Here is a 23,496-nt window from a genome sequence, read left to right as displayed (position 1 = left end):
ACAGAGAGACAGACTATTATCTGAATGGTGACAGATTAGGAAAAGGGGAAGTGCAACGAGACCTGGGTGTCATGGTACATCAGTCATTGAAGGTTGGCGTGCAGGTACAGCAGGCGGTTAAGAAAGCAAATGGCATGTTGGCCTTCATAGCGAGGGGATTTGAGTGCAGGGGCAGGGAGGTGTTGCTACAGTTGTACAGGGCCTTGGTGAGGCCACACCTGGAGTATTGTGTACAGTTTTGGTCTCCTAACTTGAGGAAGGACATTCTTGCTATTGAGGGAGTGCAGCGAAGGTTCACCAGACTGATTCCTGGGATGGTGGGACTGACCCATCAAGAAAGACTGGATCAACTGGGCTTGTATTCACTGGAGTTCAGAAGAATGAGAGGGGGACTTCATAGAAACGTTTAAAATTCTGACGGGTTTAGACAGGTTAGATGCAGGAAGAATGTTCCCAATGTTGGGGAAGTCCAGAACCGGGGGTCACAGTCTAAGGATAAGGGGTAAGCCATTTAGGACCGAGATGAGGAGAAACTTCTTCATCCAGAGAGTGGTGAACCTGTGGAATTCTCTACCACAGAAAGTAGTTGAGGCCAATTCACTAAATATATTCAAAAGGGAGCTAGATGAAGTCCTTACTATTCGGGGGATCAAGGGGTATGGCGAGAAAGCAGGAAGGGGGTACTGAAGTTGAATGTTCAGCCATGAACTCATTGAATGGCGGTGCAGGCTAGAAGGGCTGAATGGCCTACTCCTGCACCTATATTCTATGTTTCTATGTTAACATAGAAAAGTTTCCCACGGCATTTCACACAGGCATAATTGGTCAAAAATGGATGCCAAGCCAAAGAAGGCGATATTAGGAGGAGTGACCAAACATTTGGCCAAAGTAATGGATTTTAAGGAGGTGGAGAAGAAAAGTGGTTTAAGGAAGGGAATTTCAGAGCATCGGGCCTAGACTGCTAAAGGAACGGCTGCCAATGATGGGGCGAAAGGAGGGAGGAAATGCGCAAAAGGCCAGAGTCAGAGGAATGGAATACTCTGGAGAGGCTGGGGGAGGTGGGGAGTGACAAGATCAAGAAGGGGTTTATAAAGAGTAGATTTTTAAATTGGAGATGTTGGCGAACCAGGAACCAATATAGGTTAGCAAGGATATGGGGTAGTAGATGAGTGGGACCTGATGTGGGATAGGCTGTGGGACCTGATGTGGGATAGGCTGCGGGCACAGAGTTTTGGATGTCATTAAGTTTACAGAGCATGAAAGATTAGAGGTGGGAAGAGGAGACCAGGGGAATAGCTAAATCTGAAGGTGACAAAAGCATGGATGAGGGTAGCTGAGGTAGGGCTAGAGGTGGGTGTTATTTCAGAGGTGGAAGTAGGCAGTCTTTGTGATGGCGAGTATATAGGGCCGGAAGTTCTACTCGTGGTTAGAATGGGATACTAAGTTAGCTAACAGTCTGATTCACCTTCAGACAATGACTGGGAAGGGGAATCAAATCAGAGGGTACAGAATTTAAGTTGGAGACAGAATGCAATAGTTTCAATCTTCCAGGTGACAGCACAGAAGGAAATGGGTTGGATACAGGTAGAGGGATGTGGGTGTGAGGGATATAAGGATTTGGCCAGAGATGGCCTTGTCTGTATAGAGACCATGGCAGTAGAGAAGCCCCATGAGCTGGCACGGTCACGGGGGTGGCTGTAGAATTTACATAGGAATGTTTATAAGGAGGGAGAAGTTTAGCGAAGATGGGGAAGTGAATGTAGAGGACAGACTGCAATGGGAGCTGAGAGAAAGATTGAAATCCATTAGGTAGAGGAGTCACTCAGTGAAGAGGCCGAGAGGGGAAAAGAAGGATTTTAAAAATTTCATAAATGGGTTGGCAAGGACATTATTTATTGCCATCCCTAATTGCCATTGAGTAAGTGATGAACTGCCTTCTCGAACTGCTGTAGTTCGTGTGTTGAAGGTACTCCCACAGTGCTGTTGGGTCACTGACGATGGAAGATATATGTCCAAGTCAGGATAGTGTGTGACTTGGAGGTAGTGGTGTTCCCATGCACCTGCTTCCTTTCTCCTAAGTGGTAGAGGTTGTGGGTTTGGCTGGTATCTCAGGAAAAAACATTGGGTGGAGCTGAGGATAGTGGTTGAGAACAGGTAGTTTGAAAAATGTGGACCAAGATAAGGTGCTCAAAGGAGTTGAAATTTCTAGCGAAATAGCGGGGAGATCCCAAGGTGTAGTTTTGTGATGGTCACACTGCCACCATGGTGATTTCAGCAGGATAGGTGGTGGGAAGTATAGCCAGGTGAGATGGCCTCAGTAAGGCCACCCATGAGCCAAATTTCAGTCAAAGCCAAGTTGTCGATGCAGTCATCTACAATAAAGTCGTGGATGGCAAAGTGCCTTCTTCGCAAATGATAGGGTCATTTTGAGGGAAATGCGAAGCAGGTTGTTGAGCCTGGCCCCAGCAAACGCAATGTGTGGGAAATGCAGATTTTTAAAATCTGATTGGCGACGTACTCTGGAGGTATGTTTCCTGTCATGTGTTCAACTATCATTGTAACCCATGTATAAGCTGACCTAAGTTGTACACCTTGAGAACATTGACCACAAGGGGGTGAACTTGTGGGAGACACCCCTAACCTGGACTTTCAGGTATAAAAGGGGAAGCTCCACCCACCTTCATCACTTGAGGTCTTGGTAATAAAGGTAACTGGTCACAGAGTGACCTTCTCAATTATGGGTCTCGTGTGCATTTATACTGTATAGTAAGGACATATCATTGGTGATGAGAAACTGGGATTTAAACCAAGCGAGCATGGCCACTAGCAGCACAGAAGAGAGGTACTGTGTTGGTGATGATTGGGACGACTTTATTGAGAGACTACAGCAAAGTTTTGTCACTAACAAATGGTTGGGACAGGATTCGGCCGACAAACACAGGGCTTATCTCCTGACGGTTTGTGGATCAAGAACGCACTCCCTGATGAAGGACCTTCTAGCGCCAGAGAAGCCGGCGGACAAGACGAGCTCAGTAAGTTGATCGAGGAACACCTTAAACCGGCGAGCAGCATGCACACGGCGAGACACCGATTTTACACGCACTGACGGCGAGAGGGGCAAAGCGTTCCTGACTTCGTGGCAGATCTCCGGCGACTGGCGAGCCTATGTAAGTTCCCAGATGCATGCAGAGCGGAGATGCTGCAAGACTTTTTTATTGAGGGCATCAGGCACGCTGGGTTTTCAGGAAACTGATTGAGAGCAAACTTGACCAAACACAGACTCCTAACCTGGACTTGCAGATATAAAAGGGGAAGCTCCACCCACCTTCATCACTTGAGGTCTTGGTAATAAAGGTAACTGGTCACAGAGTGACCTTCTCTCAAGTATGGACCTCGTGTGCATTTATACAGTATAGTAAGGACATAGCATTTCCGACCGCAAATTCTGTGCCAATATTTCAGATCTGTGACCCTTTGTCAGAACTGAAAAATGTTACAGATGTAATCGGTTTTAAGCAAGTACAAGGAAGGGGAGGAGCAAAGGACAAAAGGAAAGGTCTGTGATAGGGTGGAAAACTGGAGTAATTTAAATGACAAAAGGAATGATGAGGCAAGGCAAAAGGGGGTGGTAATAGGACAAGCAAAGAAACAAAAGGTGGGTCTGGAGGAGGTGTAAATGGCAATTGCAGACCCATTCCAGCACCTGCTGTCAAATGAGGCACTTTACAGCATTCTGGACTCAATATCGAGTTCAACAATTTGTGATCATAACCACTGCTCCCATTGTTTCAGTATGTTGTGATACCTTTTTCAGTTGGTGGGAAAGGTTGAAATTCTTGCTGGCGAGGGGGGCTGGGTGCAGGATTCTTGCACGGCGAACATAAGAACATAAGAATTAGGAACAGGAGTAGGCCATCTAGCCCCTCGAGCCTGCTCCGCCATTCAAAAAGATCATGGCTGATCTGGCCGTGGACTCAGCTCCACTTACCCGCCTGTTCCCCATAACCCTTCATTCCGTATTGGTTAAAAATCTATCTATCTGTGATTTGAATACATTCAATGAGCTAGCCTCAACTGCTTCCTTGGACAGAGAATTCCACAGATTCACAACCCTCTGGGAGAAGAAATTCCTTCTCAACTCTGTTTTAAATTGGCTCCCCCGTATTTTGAGGCTGTGCCCCCTAGTTCTAGTCTTCCCGACCAGTGGAAACAACCTCTCTGCCTCTACCTTGTCTATCCTGTCTATCCCTTTCATTATTTTAAATGTTTCTATAAGATCACCCCTCATCCTTCTGAACGCCAACGAGTAAAGACCCAGTCTACTCAATCTATCATCATAAGGTAACCCCCTCATCTCCAGAATCAGCCTCGTGAATCGTCTCTGTACCCCCTCCAAGGCTAGTATATCCTTCCTTAAGAAAGGTGACCAAAACTGCACGCAGTACTCTAGGTGCGGCCTCACCAATACCCTGTACAGTTGCAGCAGGACCTCCCTGCTTTTGTGCTCCATCCCTCTCGCAATGAAGGCCAACATTCCATTCGCCTTCCTGATTACCTGCTGCACCTGCAAATTAACTTTTTGGGATTCATGCACAAGGACCCCCAGGTCCCTCTGCACCGCAGCATGTTGTAATTTCTCCCTATTCAAATAATATTCCCTTTTACTGTTTTTTTTTCCCCCAAGGTGGATGACCTCACATTTTCCGAAATTGTATTCCATCTGCCAAACCTTAGCCCATTCGCTTAACCTATCTAAATCTCCTTGCAGCCTCTTTGTGTCCTCTACACAACCCGCTTTCCCACTAATCTTTGTGTCATCTGCAAATTTTGCTACACTACACTCTGTCCCCTCTTCCAGGTCATCTATGTATATTGTAAACAGTTGTGGTCCCAGCACCGATCCCTGTGGCACACCACTAACCACCGATTGCCAACCTGAAAAGGACCCATTTATCCCGACTCTCTGCTTTGTTAGCCAGCCAATTCTCGATCCATGCTAATACATTTCCTCTGACTCCGCGTACCTTTATCTTCTGCAGTAATCTTTTGTGTGGCATCTTATCGAATGCCTTTTGGAAATCTAAATACACCACATCCATCGGTACACCTCTATCCACCATGCTCGTTATATCCTCAAAGAATTCCAGTAATTTAGTTAAACATGATTTCCCCTTCATGAATCCATGTTGCATCTGCTTGATTGCACTATTCCTATCTAGATGTCTTGCTATTTCTTCCTTAATGATAGCTTCAAGCATTTTCCCCACTACAGATGTTAAACTAACCGGCCTATAGTTACCTGCCTTTTGTCTGCCCCCTTTTTTAAACAGAGGCGTTACATTAGCTGCTTTCCAATCCATTGGTACCTCCCCAGAGTCCAGAGAATTTTGGTAGATTATAACGAATGCATCTGCTATAACTTCCACTATCTCTTTTAATACCCTGGGATGCATTTCATCAGGACCAGGGGACTTGTCGACCTTGAGTCCCATTAGCCTGTGCAGCACTACCCCCCTAGTGATAGTGATTGTCTCAAGGTCCTCCCTTCCCACATTCCCGTGACCAGCAATTTTTGGCATGGTTTTTGTGTCTTCCACTGTGAAGGCCGAAGCAAAATAATTGTTTACGGTCTCAGCCATTTCCACATTTCCCATTATTCAATCCCCCTTCTCATCTTCTAAAGGACCAACATTTACTTCAGTCGCTCTCTTCCATTTTATATATTGGTAAAAGAAGGTGGTACGATTCTTGCACTGAGGGTTTGGGGATTTACAATTCTTAGTTGATTAGGTGGGTGGCTCAGGATGGGTAATCGGGTTAGCTATTACTATTCAATTACTATTCAATTACTATTCAATTACTATTCAATTACTATTCAATTACTATTCAATTACTATTCAATTACTATTCAATTACTATTCAATTACTATTCAATTACCACTTATGTTTCTTTCCACTGGTTTTCTCTTGGTCGTTTCTTTGCTCCATGGTATCCCATTTCTCTGCTTGTGCAAAGCTTCACAGGACCTTAATTTTGTTTCTGTTTCTGAGTTCTGCTTCCATTTACCACACTGTTTCCAGATTCTGCTGAATACTTTGGTGAGAGGCCTCCTTTAAAACATTTTCACGAGGTTTATATTTTCTTTGGATTTTTTTTTAAATAACTTAGAATTGAATATCTGATCACATGCTGATTGACAGTACTATCTGCTATATTTAAAGGCTCCTGGGAGGCCCCAAATCACTAACTATTTGAAGAAAACTGATTACTTGGTTTGTAACTGAATAAAAACAAAAACCCATCTTTGCTGTGTGAAATTCTTTTATACGGGAAAAATATTTATCAATTTACTGGCGCGGGGTGAACGAAGTATGGCCTGCGGGTCATATCCGGCCCGCCAAGTCATTCTGTCCAGCCCGCAGGACGGGACAGAAATAGAACGCGAGCCAGAGCTCAAACTGCACATTAGTCACTTTCACTTCTCCTGGCTCAGAGACGGACCCAAACTACAGCCAGGGAAAACACAGTACTACTCAATTCAATTGATCAAGTCGCAAAAACGATTCTTATTGGTAAGATCTAAAAAAAATCCGTTCCGGGATTCTGAGCCCCAATAGCCCAGAATCTGTACACAAAATGTACTGCGTACTGGAATGTGCCCTATCCATTTTCGAGTGGAGTCATGGCTGCTCATCTCCACGACTCTTTTGCTGAAGAGACCAGCGCTGCATCTTTCCTCTCCCGGTATCCAAAGTACAATGGCAGTGGGCTTCTCATCACCCTCTTAACGGTAGTGGATCCTGGAGTACAAGGACTCCAGGAAATGACATGGAATTGAAGATACTACGCATGCCCTCATTGCTTATAGAGCAGCGTGTTTAGTCTGTCATCAAGTTTGTGGTCAATATTGTTTCTGGCATAATGAAAGGCTCTTCATTTCAACCTTGCTGTTGCTGGGTGACCGTGACCCGGGTTTATTTCTGCTCACTGGGTCAGTGTTCATGCTAATTGGAACTTCGGGTGAACCTGGACTGAATCATTTCGAGGACACCCTCGTACAGAGGTAGCCTTGAAATCAGATGTCAAAATAAGGAACAGTGGATACCGGGCTGGGGGTGGGGGGCTGGTGGGGTGGGGGGGTGCCCTTAACAGCTTACCAAAACTTAAGTGGCCCTCCAGCCCAAATGATTGCCTACTCCTGTTCTGGTGTCAGATTTCAGCAACTGTAGTAGACTCCAATACTTCTAGAAGACTTAAAGCATATTGCAGTTTTAAAAATTAAATAAATGTGCTTCATGACATTTTTAGTAGTTTCAACCCTGTTGTATTTAGGGCATATGTTTGCTTTTTAGAATGCTACATTTTGGCTTTTTTCTTTAAATGTGATTTCTGCAACTAGATTCTTCATTGAATTGGTCAGTTTGTTGTTGTTTGTAGTTTGTTTAATGATTTTGATTTGTCTTTCAGATCTTAGACCATGTCAGTATGGATTCAGGCCCAGCAGCTTCAGGGCGAAGCTCTGCGTCAGATGCAGTCCTTGTATGGTCAGCATTTTCCAATTGAAGTTAGGCATTACTTATCACAGTGGATCGAAACCCAGGCATGGTATGTAGCATTTAAATAACTGTTTGTCACATTCTTCAAATGGCTGTCAATATCTGGTCACTATTAATGTGGTATGGTAGCGATGTCATTTGTGCTCTTGACCATCCCTTCAAACTTAAAAAAAAACAGCTGAGAATATTCTTATGAGACACAATGCTGTTTTACTTCTCTGTTCCTTGCCTAACATGAAATCAGCATGATATTTGAACAAAAATGTGGTCAGTTTCTTGAAGAAAGGAGTTTCTTGCATTAACATTTTGACAGTCTGAACAAAACGATCATAATATATGCATTTCTGTAGTAGTCTTATCCTTCAATCAACAAATCTATCTACATTTTTTTGGTACTTTTATTGCTTAAATTAGAAGGTAAGTTGGGAATGTACTTTCAATGTACAGTTCCAGGCAGTTTAAAAGCCAATCGACCTTGTAAAAGCAATTAGGTTTTTCATAATTCTAAAATTAGAGCTAGGCCAGTTCGGCAAAAAATCGGGAAGCATTTTTTTTTACACAAAGGGTAGTGGAAATATGGAACTATCTCCCCCAGGAGGCTGTGCATGCTGAGTCATTGGCCCAGAAATCCCAGTCGACTGTTTCCCGCGGGCAATCAGGTTTTAAAAAAAAGTTTAAAAAGATGCGCACCTACCTGTTCCAGCTGCGCCCACGCGATTGCCCAGTCCTGAGGCCTCCACTGACTACATGTCGCAGTGTGTGCACGTCGGGACATGCGCAGGGCTGTCTGCAGTCACATGACTCTGGGCAGCCAATCAAAGTAAAGTATGTTCTCATTCATAATAATGGGAACTCCGTAAGTTGGAGTTCCCGTTATTATGAATGAGAAGCCTCCCACAATCTCACACACCTCGAATTAAAAAAGATATATAGAAAAAAATACACACTTTTATTCATTTAAATTAATTATTTATGTATTATTAAAAAAAACTTCCGATTTTTAAAAAAGTTTTTAAAATTATGGATTAAAATAAACTTACCGTAGTGGGGAGGGTTTTTACACAATAAAATGTGTTTTATTTTATAATGTTTGTGTATTTTAAAACTCTTACACCTGCAAAAGTAGGCTATGCACCTGCTTTTATCAGGCGCAAGTGTTTTGAGGACATTTGCTGGGCAAGATATGAGTAAATACCACAATCTTGCTCATGCAAATGTCCTTGCTCCCGATATACGGAGAATCTGTCAACATAGAAACATAGGAAAATAGGTGCAGGAGTAGGCCATTCGGCCCTTCGAGCCTGCACCGCCATTCAATAAGATCATGGCTGATCATTCCTTCAGTACCTCTTTTCTGCTTTCTCTCCATATCCCTTAACCGTAAGGGCCATATCGAACTCCCTCTTGAATATATCCAATGAACTGGCATCAACAACTCTCTGCGGCAGGGAGTTCCACAGGTTAACAACTCTCTGAGTGAAGAAGTTTCTCCTCATCTCAGTCCTAAATTGCCTACCCCTTATCCTAAGACTATGTCCCCTGGTTCTGGACTTCCCCAACATCGGCGACATTCTTCCCGCATCTAACCTGTCCAGTCCCGTCAGAATCTTGTATGTTTCTATGAGATCCCCTCTCATCCTTCTAAACTCCAGTGAATAAAGGCCCAGTTCATCGAGTCTCTCCTCATATGACAGCCCAGCCATCCCTGGAATCAGTCTGGTGAACCTTCGCTGCACTCCCTCAATAGCAAGAACGTCCTTCCTCAGATTAGGAGACCAAAACTGAACACAATATTCCAGCTGAGGCCTCACTAAGGCCCTGTACAACTGCAGTAAGACCTCCCTGCTATATTCAAATCCCCTAGCTATGAAGGCCAACATACCATTTGCCTTCTTTACCACCTGCTGTACCTGCATGCCCACTTTTAGTGACTGATGAACCATGACACCCAGGTCTCGTTGCACCTCCCCTTTTTCTAGTCTGCCGCCATTCAGATGATCTGCCTTCGTGTTTTTGCCCCCAAAATGGATAATCCACATTATACTGCATCTGCCATGCATTTGCCCACTCACCTAATCTGTCCAAGTCACCCTGCAGCCTCTTCGTGTCCTCCTCACAGCTCACACCGCCAACCAGTTTAGTGTCATCTGCAAACTTGGAGATATTACACTCAATTCCTTCATCCAAATCGTTAATGTATATTGTAAAAGCTGGGGTCCCAGCACTGAGCCCTGCGGCACTCCACTAGTCACTGCCCGCCATCCTGAAAAGGACCCGTTTATCCCGACTCTCTGTTTCCTGTCAAGCTCCAGCTTGTGCGCTGAAAACCGGCATTTGTAATGCCTTCCCGGCTCCGTACGGACCCAGGAGGCCGAATTTCCAGGCCATTAGAAATTTTGAAGATCAAGATCTATGGCCTGGAATTTGCGGTGGGTCATCACAGCGAATGAGCAGCCTTTGCTGTTATTACCCCTTTGAAACTGATCGCAACTTCAACATGCGTATCCTGGATACCCTGAAGTTGCAATCAGTAATTCACTGCTCCAACACTGGCTGTGCTATGTGCCCCACACACCCGGCAATGAGAGTACTCTTCAAAATCAGGGAGACTGATAAAGCTCTGCTCTTCTGAGGTAATATCACTGTTAAGTACCCCATTAAAAATTAGACCTTTTTGTATTAGATGTAACTGGGGTTTTAACAGCGTACTGACTGCTGAAGTCAGGAGTGTGATGGAATACTCTTCACTTGCCTCGATGAGTGCAGCTCCACCAACTCCGGAAGCTTGACACCATCCAAGACAAAGCAGTCTGCTTGATTGGCACACCATCCACCACCTTAAACATTCACTCTCTCCACCACCGGTGTACCGTGGCTGCAGTGTGCCATCTTCACTACCACCTTTGATGCCCTAGTCCCTATTAAAATGATTACTCGTTCCCTCAAGTCAAAAAGGCACAGACTTGAACGGATGTGGGGGACAACTGGTTTAGCCATTCATTGCCAGATCTGGCTCGAACGCACAAAGTATTATCGGTTCCTACGATACAGCGCCTTGATTTCAAAATTCTCATCCTTGTTTACAAATAATTCCATGGCCTTGCCCCTCCCTATCACTAATTTTTTTCACCCTCATAACCCCACAAAATATCTGCGCTCCTCAAATTCTGGCCACTTGAACATCCCTCATTATAACTGCTCAACCATCGTGCCTTCAACTGCCTGGGCCCCAAGCTCTGGAACTCCCACCCTAAACCTCTCATCCTCCCTACCTCTCTTTCCTCCTTTAAGAAGCTCCTTAAAACATACCTCTTTTTAAACGAGCTTTTGGTCATCTGCCTTAATTTCTTCTGTTGCTCGGTGTCAAGTTTATCAGTTTGTCTTGTAACACTGTTGTGTAGCGCCTTGGGACGTTTTACAATGTTAAAGATGCTATATAAATACATGATGCACTGCATCAACTTGCCAAGGCTTCTTCGGCAGCATCTCCCAAACCCTCGACCTCTACCACCTAGAAGGGCAAGGGCACGAAGTGCATGGGAACGCCACCACCTCCAAGTTCCCCTCCAGGTTCCTGACTTAGAAGTATATCGGCGTTCCTTCATCGTCGCTGGATCAAAATCCTGGAACTCCCTCCCTAAAAGCATTGTGGGAGTACCTTCACCACACGGACTGCAGCGGTTCAAGGAGGAGGCTCACCACCACCTTCTCAAGGGCAATTACGGATGGGCAATAAATGCTGGCCTTGCCAACGACGCCCACATCCCAAGAACAATATTTTTTTTAAGTTTTAATTTTGTGAAGTGTCAAATTTTCAATTTTAATAAAATTTAACATTTTTAAGAAACTTAAAAAAAAATTATATTAAATAAGTTTGTTCATTATTTTAGGTTTTCCTTTTCTCCATGTGAGAGTTCCGATCTTTGTTTTGCTCTCTAGCATTTTTAAGAAGTTAGTATCAAAGGAGCTTACCCATGTCCTGGTTCTCGCTCTGTGAGAATTCTGTCGTGTGATTGGCTGCTTAGATAGCTTGTTGAAGTCACAGCAGCTCAAGCTATTTGATTCCCACCAAACTATGATGATTCAACTGCATGGCAGAAAAGGCCAAACTTCTCACCACAGAGATTGTGGGATCTTTGTGGGAGGCTTATTTCAGGACCCGCAGCGAATGCCTTTGCTGACTGCAAATTATGGGCCAATATATTTTTGTTATGCTAGTGTATCAAGAAATATGAAATAAAAAATGGTGAATGGAGTTGAAGTGCAGATCAGCCACGATCGAATAGAAAAGTGGAATTAAAGAGCTAACCTTCTGGATCTTAGACTAACCAGGGAATAGATCACTCAACACGAATTGATTTTTGGTAACAAGTAGCTACCTACAGGCTACCATCAAAAGGCAGCAGCATTTGTAGTTCACTGCTGGCACTTGATTTTGAGTTTCTGATGCTTCCTGACATGTGAAGGTTAGTGTTAAATATCCTCTCGGGCACTGCACCAGTCTCTCCTTTAAGCTGAACTGAGGGTACTGCACTTTCAGAGGTGTCATTTTTCGATAAGGTGTCAGACCGAGCCCCGTCTGCCCTCCCAGTTGGATGCAAATGATTACAAAAATTAGGGTTGTATTCCCTAGAATTTAGAAAGTTAAGGGGTGATCTGATCAAAGTTTTTAAGAAATTAAGAGAAACAGATAGGATAGATAGAGAGAAAGTGTCTAGGACTAGGGGGCATAGACTTAAAAATTAGAACCCGATCTTTCAGGAGTGAAATTAGGGAACGCTTCTACACACAAGGGTGGTAGAAGTTTGGAAAACTCTTCCGCAAATGGCTATTAATGCTAGATCAATTTTTCATTTTAAACCTGAGATTGACAGCTTTTTGTTAACCAAAGGTATTAGGGATAAGGGCCAAAGACGGTTACATGGAGTTATGTCACAGATCAGCCATGATCTCATTGAATGGCGGAGAAGGCTCAAGCGGTTGACTGGCCTACTCCTGCTCCTATGTTCCTATTTGAAGAGCAGCTTTCCTGATGTCATAGCCAACATTTATCCCTCAGCCAAACCTAAAACATTATCTGGTAATTATCATATTGCTGTTTGTGAGTGTTTGCTATGTGCAAAGTGGCTGCTGCATTTCTTACATTACAGCAGTGACTACACTTCAAAAGTACTTCATTAGCTCATCCACCATATTTGAACATTGGCAGCACTTCAAAAGAAAAAGTAATTATAGGGTTAAATTTAATGCACAGTTGTGCAGTTCACTTCTATTGTCACCCTGAACTTACTGTGAAATTTAAATGTGCTGCCAAGATGCAATTTGCTTCACTAAAAACTAGCTGTCATGCTCTGGTTTTAAAAACTGAAAAGATTCTCATGGAGTGCACACATTGTCCATTATTGTTGCCAGTTTAATTTGTCTGTTTCCTGGCAGACTGATTGGGAACTCTCTTAAACTATCCATTTGAATCTCAAAATTTTTTAGCCATGTTAACATAATATTTGACCGGATTTTTAAAAAGAATTAAGCTAATGGGCTGTCAGCTTTGGTATTTTATAGATGAGTTTCTTTGAGGTCGCCTTAGCTGATATCACTGGGGTCTGTGCACCTTGGAGTACTGTTAGCTGGTCAAACAATTGGTTCCTCAGTGTATCCCCAAATCTGATCCAACAAATGCAACATTCCTGTTGTGGTAGCTACCTGTTGTGATGGCTTCAAAATGAAAACTGATTTTTGGACAATTCTGTATTGCTGTATTTTTTTTTTATTTTTTTAAGTACAATAATTTAAATGTTTTACAATTTCATCTGAACTTTTTTGCATGCTTTTCTTGCACTTTATTTCTCTTTAGGGACTCAATTGATCTGGAGAATCCGCAAGATGAATTTCGAGCACAAAGGCTGCTCGAGACCTTGATACAGGAGATACAGAAAAAAGCTGATCATCTAATGGGTGAAGATGTTTTTGTATTAAAGTTAAAATTAGGGAATTATGCCACTCAGTTAAAGGTAGGTGTAAATTTTAAATACTGTACATTGGTAGCAGATACTAGTGAATTGATTATTGTATTTTTACATTTTAAAGCATTTAACACAACAGCTTCACTTTTTGTTAAATTATTAGCAATTTCCTGTGTTGCATTCACTAATAGAAATATATTTTTAGATTATTTTGCCTTCTACTTTGATTGTTCAGTCTGACATATGTATCAAGTATGTGTCAATTGTCTTCCTCAATTGATTGACTGTTTTTCTCCTTTATGATTGGTTGTTATTTTATTACTGTTTTTTACTCAATCATATTACACAATACCTTGCTCTCCAATTTCACTCCTTTCCCAATCAAATCCCAATGGGAAACAAAGCTGCAAGATGCATGTACTATGACCATTCCTCACCCATCTTATACACCTCAAAGTAAAATGCATTACTTGACGCACAAAAGATTCACCAAAACATTACAAATTTGCTCATAAAGGTGACTCCAACACTTTCCCCTTCCCTTCTGCACAAGCAGTATGATACATCTTACCAAGTCTCTGAATAGTTTAGACTCCAGGTATGTGCTACCTCCAGGCAGTCAAGCAGAACACACATTGAACTTGTCTGACATTGGATTGGCTCACCAATCCCAAGATAGAAAGGAAGCCTGTTTTTCAGCTCCCACACTCTCATCCAGCCACAGCTGTCTGGCTCTCCCACTTACTCCAGGGCTTGGATTCCATCCCTTTCAGCATCCCGCTTCCTCTTCGGCCTCGCCTTGTACTCAACAACAAGAGGGATACAGGACCCAAGGGCCTGGAGTAGTTCACAAACCATTACAATGAAAACAGAATTAAAATACACAAACTGGTACCTCATACCACCTATAAGGACAAGGGCAGTAGGTGCATGGGAACACCATCACCTACAAGTTTCCCTCCAAATCACACACCTCCCTGACTTGGAAATATATCGCCGTTCCTTAATCGTTGCTGGGTCAAAATCCTTGAACTCTCTCCGTAACAGCACTGTTGGGCGTACCTTCACCATACCGACTGCAATGGTTCAAGAAGGCAACTCGCCACCACCTTCTCAAGGGCAAGTAGGGATGTGCAATAAATGCTGACACCCATATCCCATGATCAATACAAGTGCTGAAGAACCTCATACTTCAAAATTTGCTAAGTGTACATTACATTTCAAAGTGTCACATATGCCAAATGTATGGTACATCCTGTGTCTCGACTCCCACCCAAACCACCAGCCCCTACGCCAACCACAACTAAGGGACATGGCCTCATCCACAAGCTACAACTTCCACCTTCCACTCGTACTAATCCCCCAATTAGTCTATCCTTTGTCTCAGCCCCAAGAACATCATCGGTACAGTTTTTTTTTTAATTGACACAGAGCGTTTGAAGAGTTCCTCCAATGGTCTGCTTGGTAAAGACACCAAGCCATACGAACCAGAAGATTTAGCTTTGATTTCTGATCTATGCTGAGTTAGCACCATTTAGATTGCTTCAGTACCCCTGGGTTAGGGAGGGTAATAATCATGCTCCTGATCAATCTCCAATGACCCCTGATGAAGGTACACCAGTTATAGTTGTTGGTTTGGAACAGAGTGGGACACGGATATGTTGTCTCCCACAGTCAAATGATCTGCCAACACTAACTGTCTAAGCTCAATTGGGCAAGGCAATGAAGGGCTCTAGCACCTATGGAACTGTATGCTGGTAAGAGTCTTCGTCTTCAAGAGACAATTTGAAAAAGAACTCATTTGAGTTTTGAATACATTTTTCTAATGTCCAAAAGGTTGAGAGTCGGGAATTTATGCTTTAAGCATTAACCTGCAAAGATTTTGGTTCTAGAAAATAAGCTACACTTGTTGAATGGTTTGACAGCTTTAGTTCTTATTTCTAGAATACTTATGACCGTTGCCCACTGGAACTGGTTAGATCAATCAAACACATTCTGTACCATGAACAGAGGCTGATTAGAGAAGCTACAAATGTAAGTACCAAATTGGAGAGAAGAAATTTCTTCGATAGCGTTTTAGCCTCGTTTAATCACTGGTGGAAGAAGTAACAGGGAAGCTTCTTTGAATTGAGAAACCAGGGTGAAGGCTCACCAAGATTCAAGGGAGTAATTCAGATGAGCCATGTGGAAAGTAGTGATCATCTGATCCCAAGATTGGCTTAAAAGCCTGAAAATTGTCGGAGGAAGGGAAGACTGAGGTGGTAAGGAGTGCCATAGTTCTGAGCTCCTGGGAAAGAATGAGAATCTGAGACTCTGCAATGAGTCTTGATTTCAGTACAGTGGGGGTGGCGAGAGGAGGAAGAGCATGTAAAATATTTGGAACCAAGAAGGAACAGAAGACAATTTGGGGGAGATTGACCACAATAATGTTGAAGTAGAGAAAAGTAAAGAAAGCTTGCCAAAAAAGAGGGGTAAATTTCTTGGGGTCAGAGAAGGGTCATCTATCCATTAATGAGCTTTATCTTGTTCAAAAATTCATGAAAGGTGTTTCGAGCTTCCCCCAAAAATGGAAGCAGTATGGACTTGGGCTTTTCAGACAGTTAAGAAAGAAGCTGAGTTTTTTGGAGGCAGCTTCAGCAATTGAGATGTGTAGGTTCCAACAAGGCCAGAGGAAATTGTGAGGTCAAGAAAATACTAGATGAAGGAGTGAGTGCAGCCATCGAAGCTAAGGGGTGGTAGCTGGCAGTTTGAGTTGCAGATGATCTGACAATATTGCTTATTCTGAGGATTTAAATTGTCTTTTTTATAAAAAGGTCTTGTGGTTGAAGGTGGTATTTGAAGCAATGATTTTTATTTATTGATGGACCAAGTTACAGTTTATGATGAAAGTAAACTTATGAAATGGCTTAAAATAAAACGCTTGTATTTTCAATTTGGAAAGCAGGAGGAATTCATAATAGTTTTATATCAGGTTTAGGAATACATAGAATGATTGCATTTGTCAGCATATTAGATAAAATGGAGTATCTATTTTGATGTTTTTGCACGAATCTTGACCACTAACCACACTTGCATATTTGTGAACATTGGGTGTTTGCGATCCTTGCATAGATACAGACAAATGCATTAAAGTAAGTGCAATGTCACACACGATGGCAGAAGTCTATCTTGCTTTATTCTCTTTAGACAAAAATTAACTTCATATAAATTGTACACAGCTATGGTCTGTATGGCTGTCCTACCACATTGGAGGTTTTTCACTGGATGCTTTATCTTTTTAGTTTATTTGATTTGTTTTAATGAGAGGTTACATTCCTATGAAAGTTATTTATTGATACTGAGTAAGTGACTGCAACAATTAAAATAATGTTGCTTATTCTGCTGTACAGAATCCAAGGTGTTGTCTATGATTAGGGCAGTGTTTCAGGCACTGCAACACAGTGACACCCGAAAGATCTGGAGAAAGGAAAAAGCTTGGCAACCCAATGAAACCTGTGTAATCTTCATTTTTGCGATTGTCTTCATACAGCTTTGTAAACTGGTTATTTCCTTTATAGACATGTTGAAGGCTGTGTCATTCATTTATTGTAAGGATTAATAGGTTTTCCTTATAAACAGATGCTGCACCTAAACAAGACTAAAACAAATGAGTTTCCTCCTTTGATGATCACATTCAGGGGATAGAAGAATGACATACTTTCTCTGCAATTGATTTGGTCATGCCTGGGAAATCTTGATTCAGTTAAGGGCAGTGATACCAGTTATGATGTTGAAGTTCTTCTAAACATTTTGCTTTTAATTCTTGTCCATTAGTTTAGTTGATGACAGAGCATGGTTCTCTGCGATAGAACTGCTGGGCTAACACCAGTGAGCTCATAACATTAATGATTCTTTTTAAATGTAGCCAAGTTCACCAGTAGGTTTGCTGGATTCCATGTCGCAGAAACACCTTCAAATAAACCAAACATTTGAGGAACTAAGATTAATGACTCAAGACACCGAGAATGAACTAAGAAAGCTACAACATACCCAAGAATATTTTATCATTCAATATCAAGAAAGTCTACGCATACAAGGTAATTGGGATTTTTCTTTAACAGAATTTTTAGTGGTTTTTCTTTTTTTGTTCCCAAATGAAGTTTAGTCTAATAGTTTTACTTTTAAATTGTCTATTTTCAAAGAAACTTAAGATAATAAAACTTTAGTCATTAAGTATGTGTTAAATATTAAATAAACTGCTAGATGTTGTGTGTATATAGTATCACATGTTTCACGTGTCCAGCAATTTAACACCTCAGAAAAAGCTTGGGTAAAGAGCAGACTAAGTGATCCATTTTGTGTCTGTTCAGCAAAAGCTGAAAATAGGGGCAAGAAAACGAGGTGATAAATTCCATTCAGCATACATGTTTTAATACAAGAAACAATTTCAAATCTTGACGATTGTGATACGGTGTAATTTCCAGATGAACTCTGGCGTTTCTTTCCAACAAAAACATTTTGCTGTTGTATCCAGCTCGCCTACCACCAAAAAATTCTGATATATGGCTTATAACAGGACTAAGCAGGCGACCCATTTTCATAGCGAAGCAGTGATCAATGGAGTAATCGAGCGTGCTCACAATTACTGATTCTTTGAGCAGTAGCTGGCTAATATTGCTACTTATCGACCAGTGGAAATAGGTTTCGAATATTTATCGTGTCAAATCCCGTATAATTCTCGATAGCCTCTTAACCACCTTTGTTCCGCTGAAAATTGGCCCGATTTTTGTAGTCTTTTCGCGTAACTAAAACCTTCCAGATCATGTCATAGCTTCATAAATCTCTTCTGTACCCTCTCCATTGCCCTTCACATAGTGGCCACAGCAGGACACAGCATTCAAACTACAGCCCAGCCAATGATTTGTGTAGATTTAACTTTACCTCTTACTATTGCTCTCAATGCTCCTATTTATAAAATCTAGGATCCAGTAAGCTTTTATTTATAACTTTATCAACTTCCTTCATCTAAAAATGCGTGTATCTGAAATCCTAATTCTCTCTGCTCTTCTAATTTTTTTTTTTCAAGTTTCACCATTTAATTCATATTTTCTTTCCTTATAATTCCTACCAAAATGTAGTTTGTGCGTTGGAGTTTATAAACTGTGTCACAAGAATTTTATAGAATAATGGATGTAGCATTTGAATTTTCACATTTCTGAATATATACTCAGATATACCATCTCAAGCCATAGCCATATTAGTTGGTTTGGTACTTAGGGCCCAAGTTTGGTCAGCACTGGATGCCATTTTTTCGGTGTCCAGTGAGTTTTTGGTGCCAAAGCCCAGTTCAAAGATTCCCCAGTGTTGGGGCGTCGGTGTCTACTACCAGTGCCAGAATGTTTGGCGCCGTACATTCTGGCGCTGGTGTACCTGTAAAAGAAGGTTGCGCGCCATTTCTGTGCATTAGGCAAACTTTCCCCACCAACAAAATTTTTTTAAATGGCGCACAAACCCTAGAAGTACCGTAGAAAAAACCCTTGCCTGCAGTGAGAGGATCCGTGCTGGCGTGCTCCTATCCCCAGCCGAAGGGATATAAATAAACTTTTAGGGAATTTAAAAAGCAAACAATAATGATAAACAAGTATAAAAATAGAAATAAATGTAAACTTACCATTAATGCTGTGCCTCGATGATAGATGTCAGCTTGTAATGAAAGAAAAAATCTTTACTTTTTTTCTGCGTTCTTCTCACTCCCCAAAATCTTCCACAAAGTGCAGGAAAACCTTTTACAATTACCAGGATTGAAAAAGAACATGCATATGAATTAGGAACAGGAGTAGGCCATCTAGCCCCTCGAGCAATGCTCCGCAGACAAGTAGCAAACAAATCGGAGTCTTCATTAACCATCAAATGCAGCCTTCTCCCGATTCTCCAGGACGTTGACTGCAGCTGCTGCTAGCCCCCGGCCGAAAGTCCTCCACCCACGCAGTGCGTTGTTTATTTTTTTTTAATTGTATTTTTTTGGGGGTATGCTCTGTGCGGTTCCGGAGCACACTGGAAGCCCCGCCCTGCGCGATCAGCTCGGGTAGCGCCGCGCCAGAAGGTGCACATGGTGGAAGAAAACTTCGTTTTTTTATTTTCAGCGCTGAGGGGCCAAATAAAAAGCGGCATCCAGGTAAGTGAGCGCCATTATTTTTTATTCGGGTAACTTGGGCCCTTTATTTCTTGATGGTTTTGTACTTGTGGCGGAGAGGGGTGTAATTTTCTGAGTGCACATTAGTGGCAGGGAACTGTAGCTGCTGCAGCATGCATCATAAAATTGTTACAGGCAATACACCTGCTGGCAGTGAAGCTCTCCAGCACCAGTGCATGCTCAGAAACTTACCCCTTAATCTGTGTACAGATGAAAAAGGGATGGTGATGCTGGTAAATAAACACACATTTCTTTTGATAGTATGATTTGAATATAGTTTAACAATTTTGAAAAACTGTTGGAGCATGCAATTTTAACTACCATTTATTTCCATTTTGACAGTGATGTGAAATTATTATTTTTTTTAGCTCAGATTGCCCAGCTTGCACAGCTTAGTCCACAAGACCAGAACCGTATCTTACGAGAGCAAAGCTTACAACAAAAACGCACATCAGTGGAGAGTTGGTTACAACGAGAAGCCCAGACACTACAGCAATACAGACTGGTATTTAAAAATTCATCCTTTTGCAATACAGACTGGTTTTTGTACACATTCTGCATTGCACTTAGAAATATTAGAAATTTTTAATTAGGAGCTTTAAGCATCAGGATATTGTGGTAAGGTTTATTACATATTAAATCACATTAAATTTTTTATTTTGGTGAGGTTTTGCACCCATGAAGATGGGAAATGGAATCCTTTTCCATTTCAGGCACCAGCTGTCAGCACTAATCACTTAGCTCAGGCATAGTATGAGTTAAATGCACAGAAAATGTCACTCTATGTAATGCTAACCTCCACGCCCGAGTGCACTTGCGTGACATTTTGCTTTTTCCACACTACCTTGCGGCTTTAAGTGAGATTAGTGGCAAATTAAGGGCAATTTCGTGCTGTGAGCTCATGTCATTAGGAACCTGATTTGACACTGCTGAAACCTATTTCACATAGAACCCATACAGTCATCAGACAGCAAAGTCGTTCCTATCTTTCTGGGCTGGATGTGAATTATGAGGTCGGGATGAAAATGCAGTGCTCAACCCACTGCATCCCTCAGTTCTTTACTGTCACATGCAAAATAAGAACTGAAATGGTTGGAAGATCTGAAATGTATGTGAATCTATATTGGCGTTCCTCCATGAATTTACTCCCCAAATGCATTATCCCTGTCTTCTAATGTGTATAGTGGCTGTCCAATGGGACCCATCCCTGCGATTAAGAAAACATTCCCTTTTATCCAGTTATTTCGATCAGGCAAATATGTAGGAAATTGATGACAAAATTAATGTTTATAAATGGGTTGTCTTAGTAAGTGGATTCTGCTGTGTCATCTTAATGTGCTAAATACACCTGCAGGATTTCTTTCTGATGTTGAGTACATTGTTATAAATGTGGGGTTAAGTTAAGGAATGTGAATGCTGGGAAATAGAACACATTTCCACTTTGGTTGGGGGAGGGGGAGTCCAGTGACCACTTTAAGCAGTCCCAGGTCAGATGTATTGTGCTCAGATGCAAACTAGAGCTCATGTTTGCCCCTAAAATATGCCTTTGCTTCAGCCTCAAGAGCCAAGAATCATAGTATGATATAGTACAGAAGGAGGTTGTTTGGGCCCATTGTGCCTGTGCCGGCTCTTTGGTTGAGCTAACCAATTAATCCCACTCCCCAGCTCTTTCCCTATAGTCCTTTTTTCCCTTCAAGTATTTATCCAATTCTCTTTTGAATCTGCTCCCACCAACCCATCAGGCAGTGCATTCCAGGTCACAACAACTTGTTGTGTTTAAAAAAAAAAAAAAAAAACGTTTCCTCATGCTGTCTCAGGTTCTTTTGCCAATTACCTTAAATCTGTGTCCTCTAGTTATTGACCCTTCTGCCATTGGGAACAGATTCTGCTTATTTACTCTTACCAAACCAATCATCATTTTGAACACATCTATCAATTCTCCTCTTAACCTTCTCTGCATTCAGGAGAACAACCCCAGCTTCTGCAGTCTCTCCACATAACTAAGTCCCCATCCCTGGTACCATTCTAGTAAATGTCTTCCGAACCCCGCCATGGACTTGACATCCTTCCTAAAGTGTGGTACCTAGAATTAAACACACTACTCCAGCTGAGGACTCACCAGTCTTTTGTAACTTCCTTGCTTATGTACTCTATGCCTCTATTAATAAAGCCAAAAATCCCATATGCTTTTTTTTAACAGCTTTCTCATCTTCTCCTGTCACCTTCAAGATTTTTATATATATACATCTCCAGCTCTATTCCTGTACCCCTTTTTAAAATTGTACCATTTAATTCATATTGCCTCTCCTCATTCTTCTGACTAAAATGTATCACTTTATACTTCTCCATTAAATTGCATCTGCCATGTGTCTGCCCATTTCTCTGTCTGTCTGAAGGCTGTTACTATTCTCCCTATTTTTTACTGCATTTTCAAGTTTTGTGTCATCTGCAAACTTTGAAATTATGCCCTGTATACCCAAGTCCAGGTCATGAATATATATCAAAAAGAGCACTGGTCCTAATGCCGATCCCTGGGGAACACCACTATACTTCCCTCCAGCCTGAAAAAGAATGATTCACCACTACTCTCGGTTTTCTGTCCCTTAGTTAATTTATGTACCCATGCAGCTACTGTCCATTTAATCCCATGCCCTGAGAAACTCCTGCAGCAATGTCCTGGGGCTGAGATGATTGGCCACCAACAACCATAACTAGGCATGCTAGGTATGACAAAAGCAACATACTGCGGATGCTGGAATCTGGAAGAAAAACAGAAAATGCTGGAAATCTCAGCAGGTCAGGCAGCATCTGTGCAGAGGAAGCAGAGTTAACGCTTCGAGTCGATGACCCTTTGTCAGAACTGGAGAGTGTTCGGAAAGAACAGATTCTTAACCAGCACTAAAAGGGGGAGGGGAAGAAAGAACAAAAAGGAAGGTCTGATGGGTTGGAAGACAAGCAAGGTTAGAGAGACAAAAGGGATGAGGGAGACAGTGGAGAGTTTTTCCCAATTTGACTTAAATTTTACTAGGGCTCCTTGATGCCATACTCGGTCAAATGCTGCCTTGATATCGAGGGCTGTCACTCTTGCTTCACGTCTGGAATTCAGCTCTTTTGTCCTTGTTCAGACCAAGGATGTAATGAGAACATAAGAACATAAGAAATAGGAGCAGAAGAAGGCCATAAGACCCCTCGAGCCTGCTCCGCCATTCAATAAGATCATGGCTGATCTGATCATGGACTCAGCTCCACTTCCCTGCCCGTTCACCATAACTCCTTATCCCCTTATCGTTTAAGAAACTGTCTATTTCTGTCTTAAATGTATTTAATGTCCCAGTTTCCACAGCTCTCTGAGGCAGCGTATTCCACAGATTCACAACCCTCTGAGAAAAAAAATCTCCTCATCTCAGTTCTAAATTCTAAGATCATGCCCTCTAGTTCTAGTCTCCCCCGCCAGTGGAAACATCCTCTCTGCATTCACCTTGTCAAGCCCCCTCAATCTTGTACGTTTCTATAAGATCACCTCTCATTCTTCTGAATCCCAATGAGTAGAGGCCCAACCTACTCATCCCCGGGATCAACCTAGTGAACCTTCTCTGAACTGCCTTCACAGCAAGTATATCTTTTTGTAAATATGGAAACCAAAACTATACGCAGTATTCCAGGTGTGGCCTCGCCAATACCCTGTACAGCTGTAGCAAGACTTCCCTGCTTTTATACTCCATCCCCTTTGCAATAAAGGCCAAGATTCCATTGGCCTTCCTGATCACTTGCTGTACCTGCATACTATCCTTTTGTGTTTCATGC

The 23,496-nt window shown here is 42.1% G+C and overlaps 1 protein-coding gene across 5 annotated transcripts in view; it reads left to right on the top strand.

The window, feature by feature from the left end:
• LOC139233791 (signal transducer and activator of transcription 5B-like) overlaps positions 1–23,496 on the top strand; it is a 183,008-nt gene that overhangs the window by 125,925 nt on the left and 33,587 nt on the right. For all 5 annotated transcript variants that reach the window (XM_070864320.1, XM_070864322.1, XM_070864319.1 and 2 more), the window contains 5 exons: positions 7,469–7,606; positions 13,412–13,568; positions 15,465–15,554; positions 17,425–17,596; positions 20,061–20,197. In XM_070864320.1, coding sequence (XP_070720421.1) covers positions 7,479–7,606; positions 13,412–13,568; positions 15,465–15,554; positions 17,425–17,596; positions 20,061–20,197 — 684 coding nt within the window. In that variant the 5' untranslated portion in view covers positions 7,469–7,478. The remainder of the gene's footprint in view (positions 1–7,468; positions 7,607–13,411; positions 13,569–15,464; positions 15,555–17,424; positions 17,597–20,060; positions 20,198–23,496) is intronic.

Source organism: Pristiophorus japonicus, chromosome 21 (genome assembly GCF_044704955.1).
Source record: "Pristiophorus japonicus isolate sPriJap1 chromosome 21, sPriJap1.hap1, whole genome shotgun sequence".
Taxonomy (NCBI): domain Eukaryota; kingdom Metazoa; phylum Chordata; class Chondrichthyes; family Pristiophoridae; genus Pristiophorus; species Pristiophorus japonicus.
The sequence above is the reverse complement of the archived record's forward strand: the minus strand, read 5'-3'. Positions and strand labels throughout refer to the sequence as shown.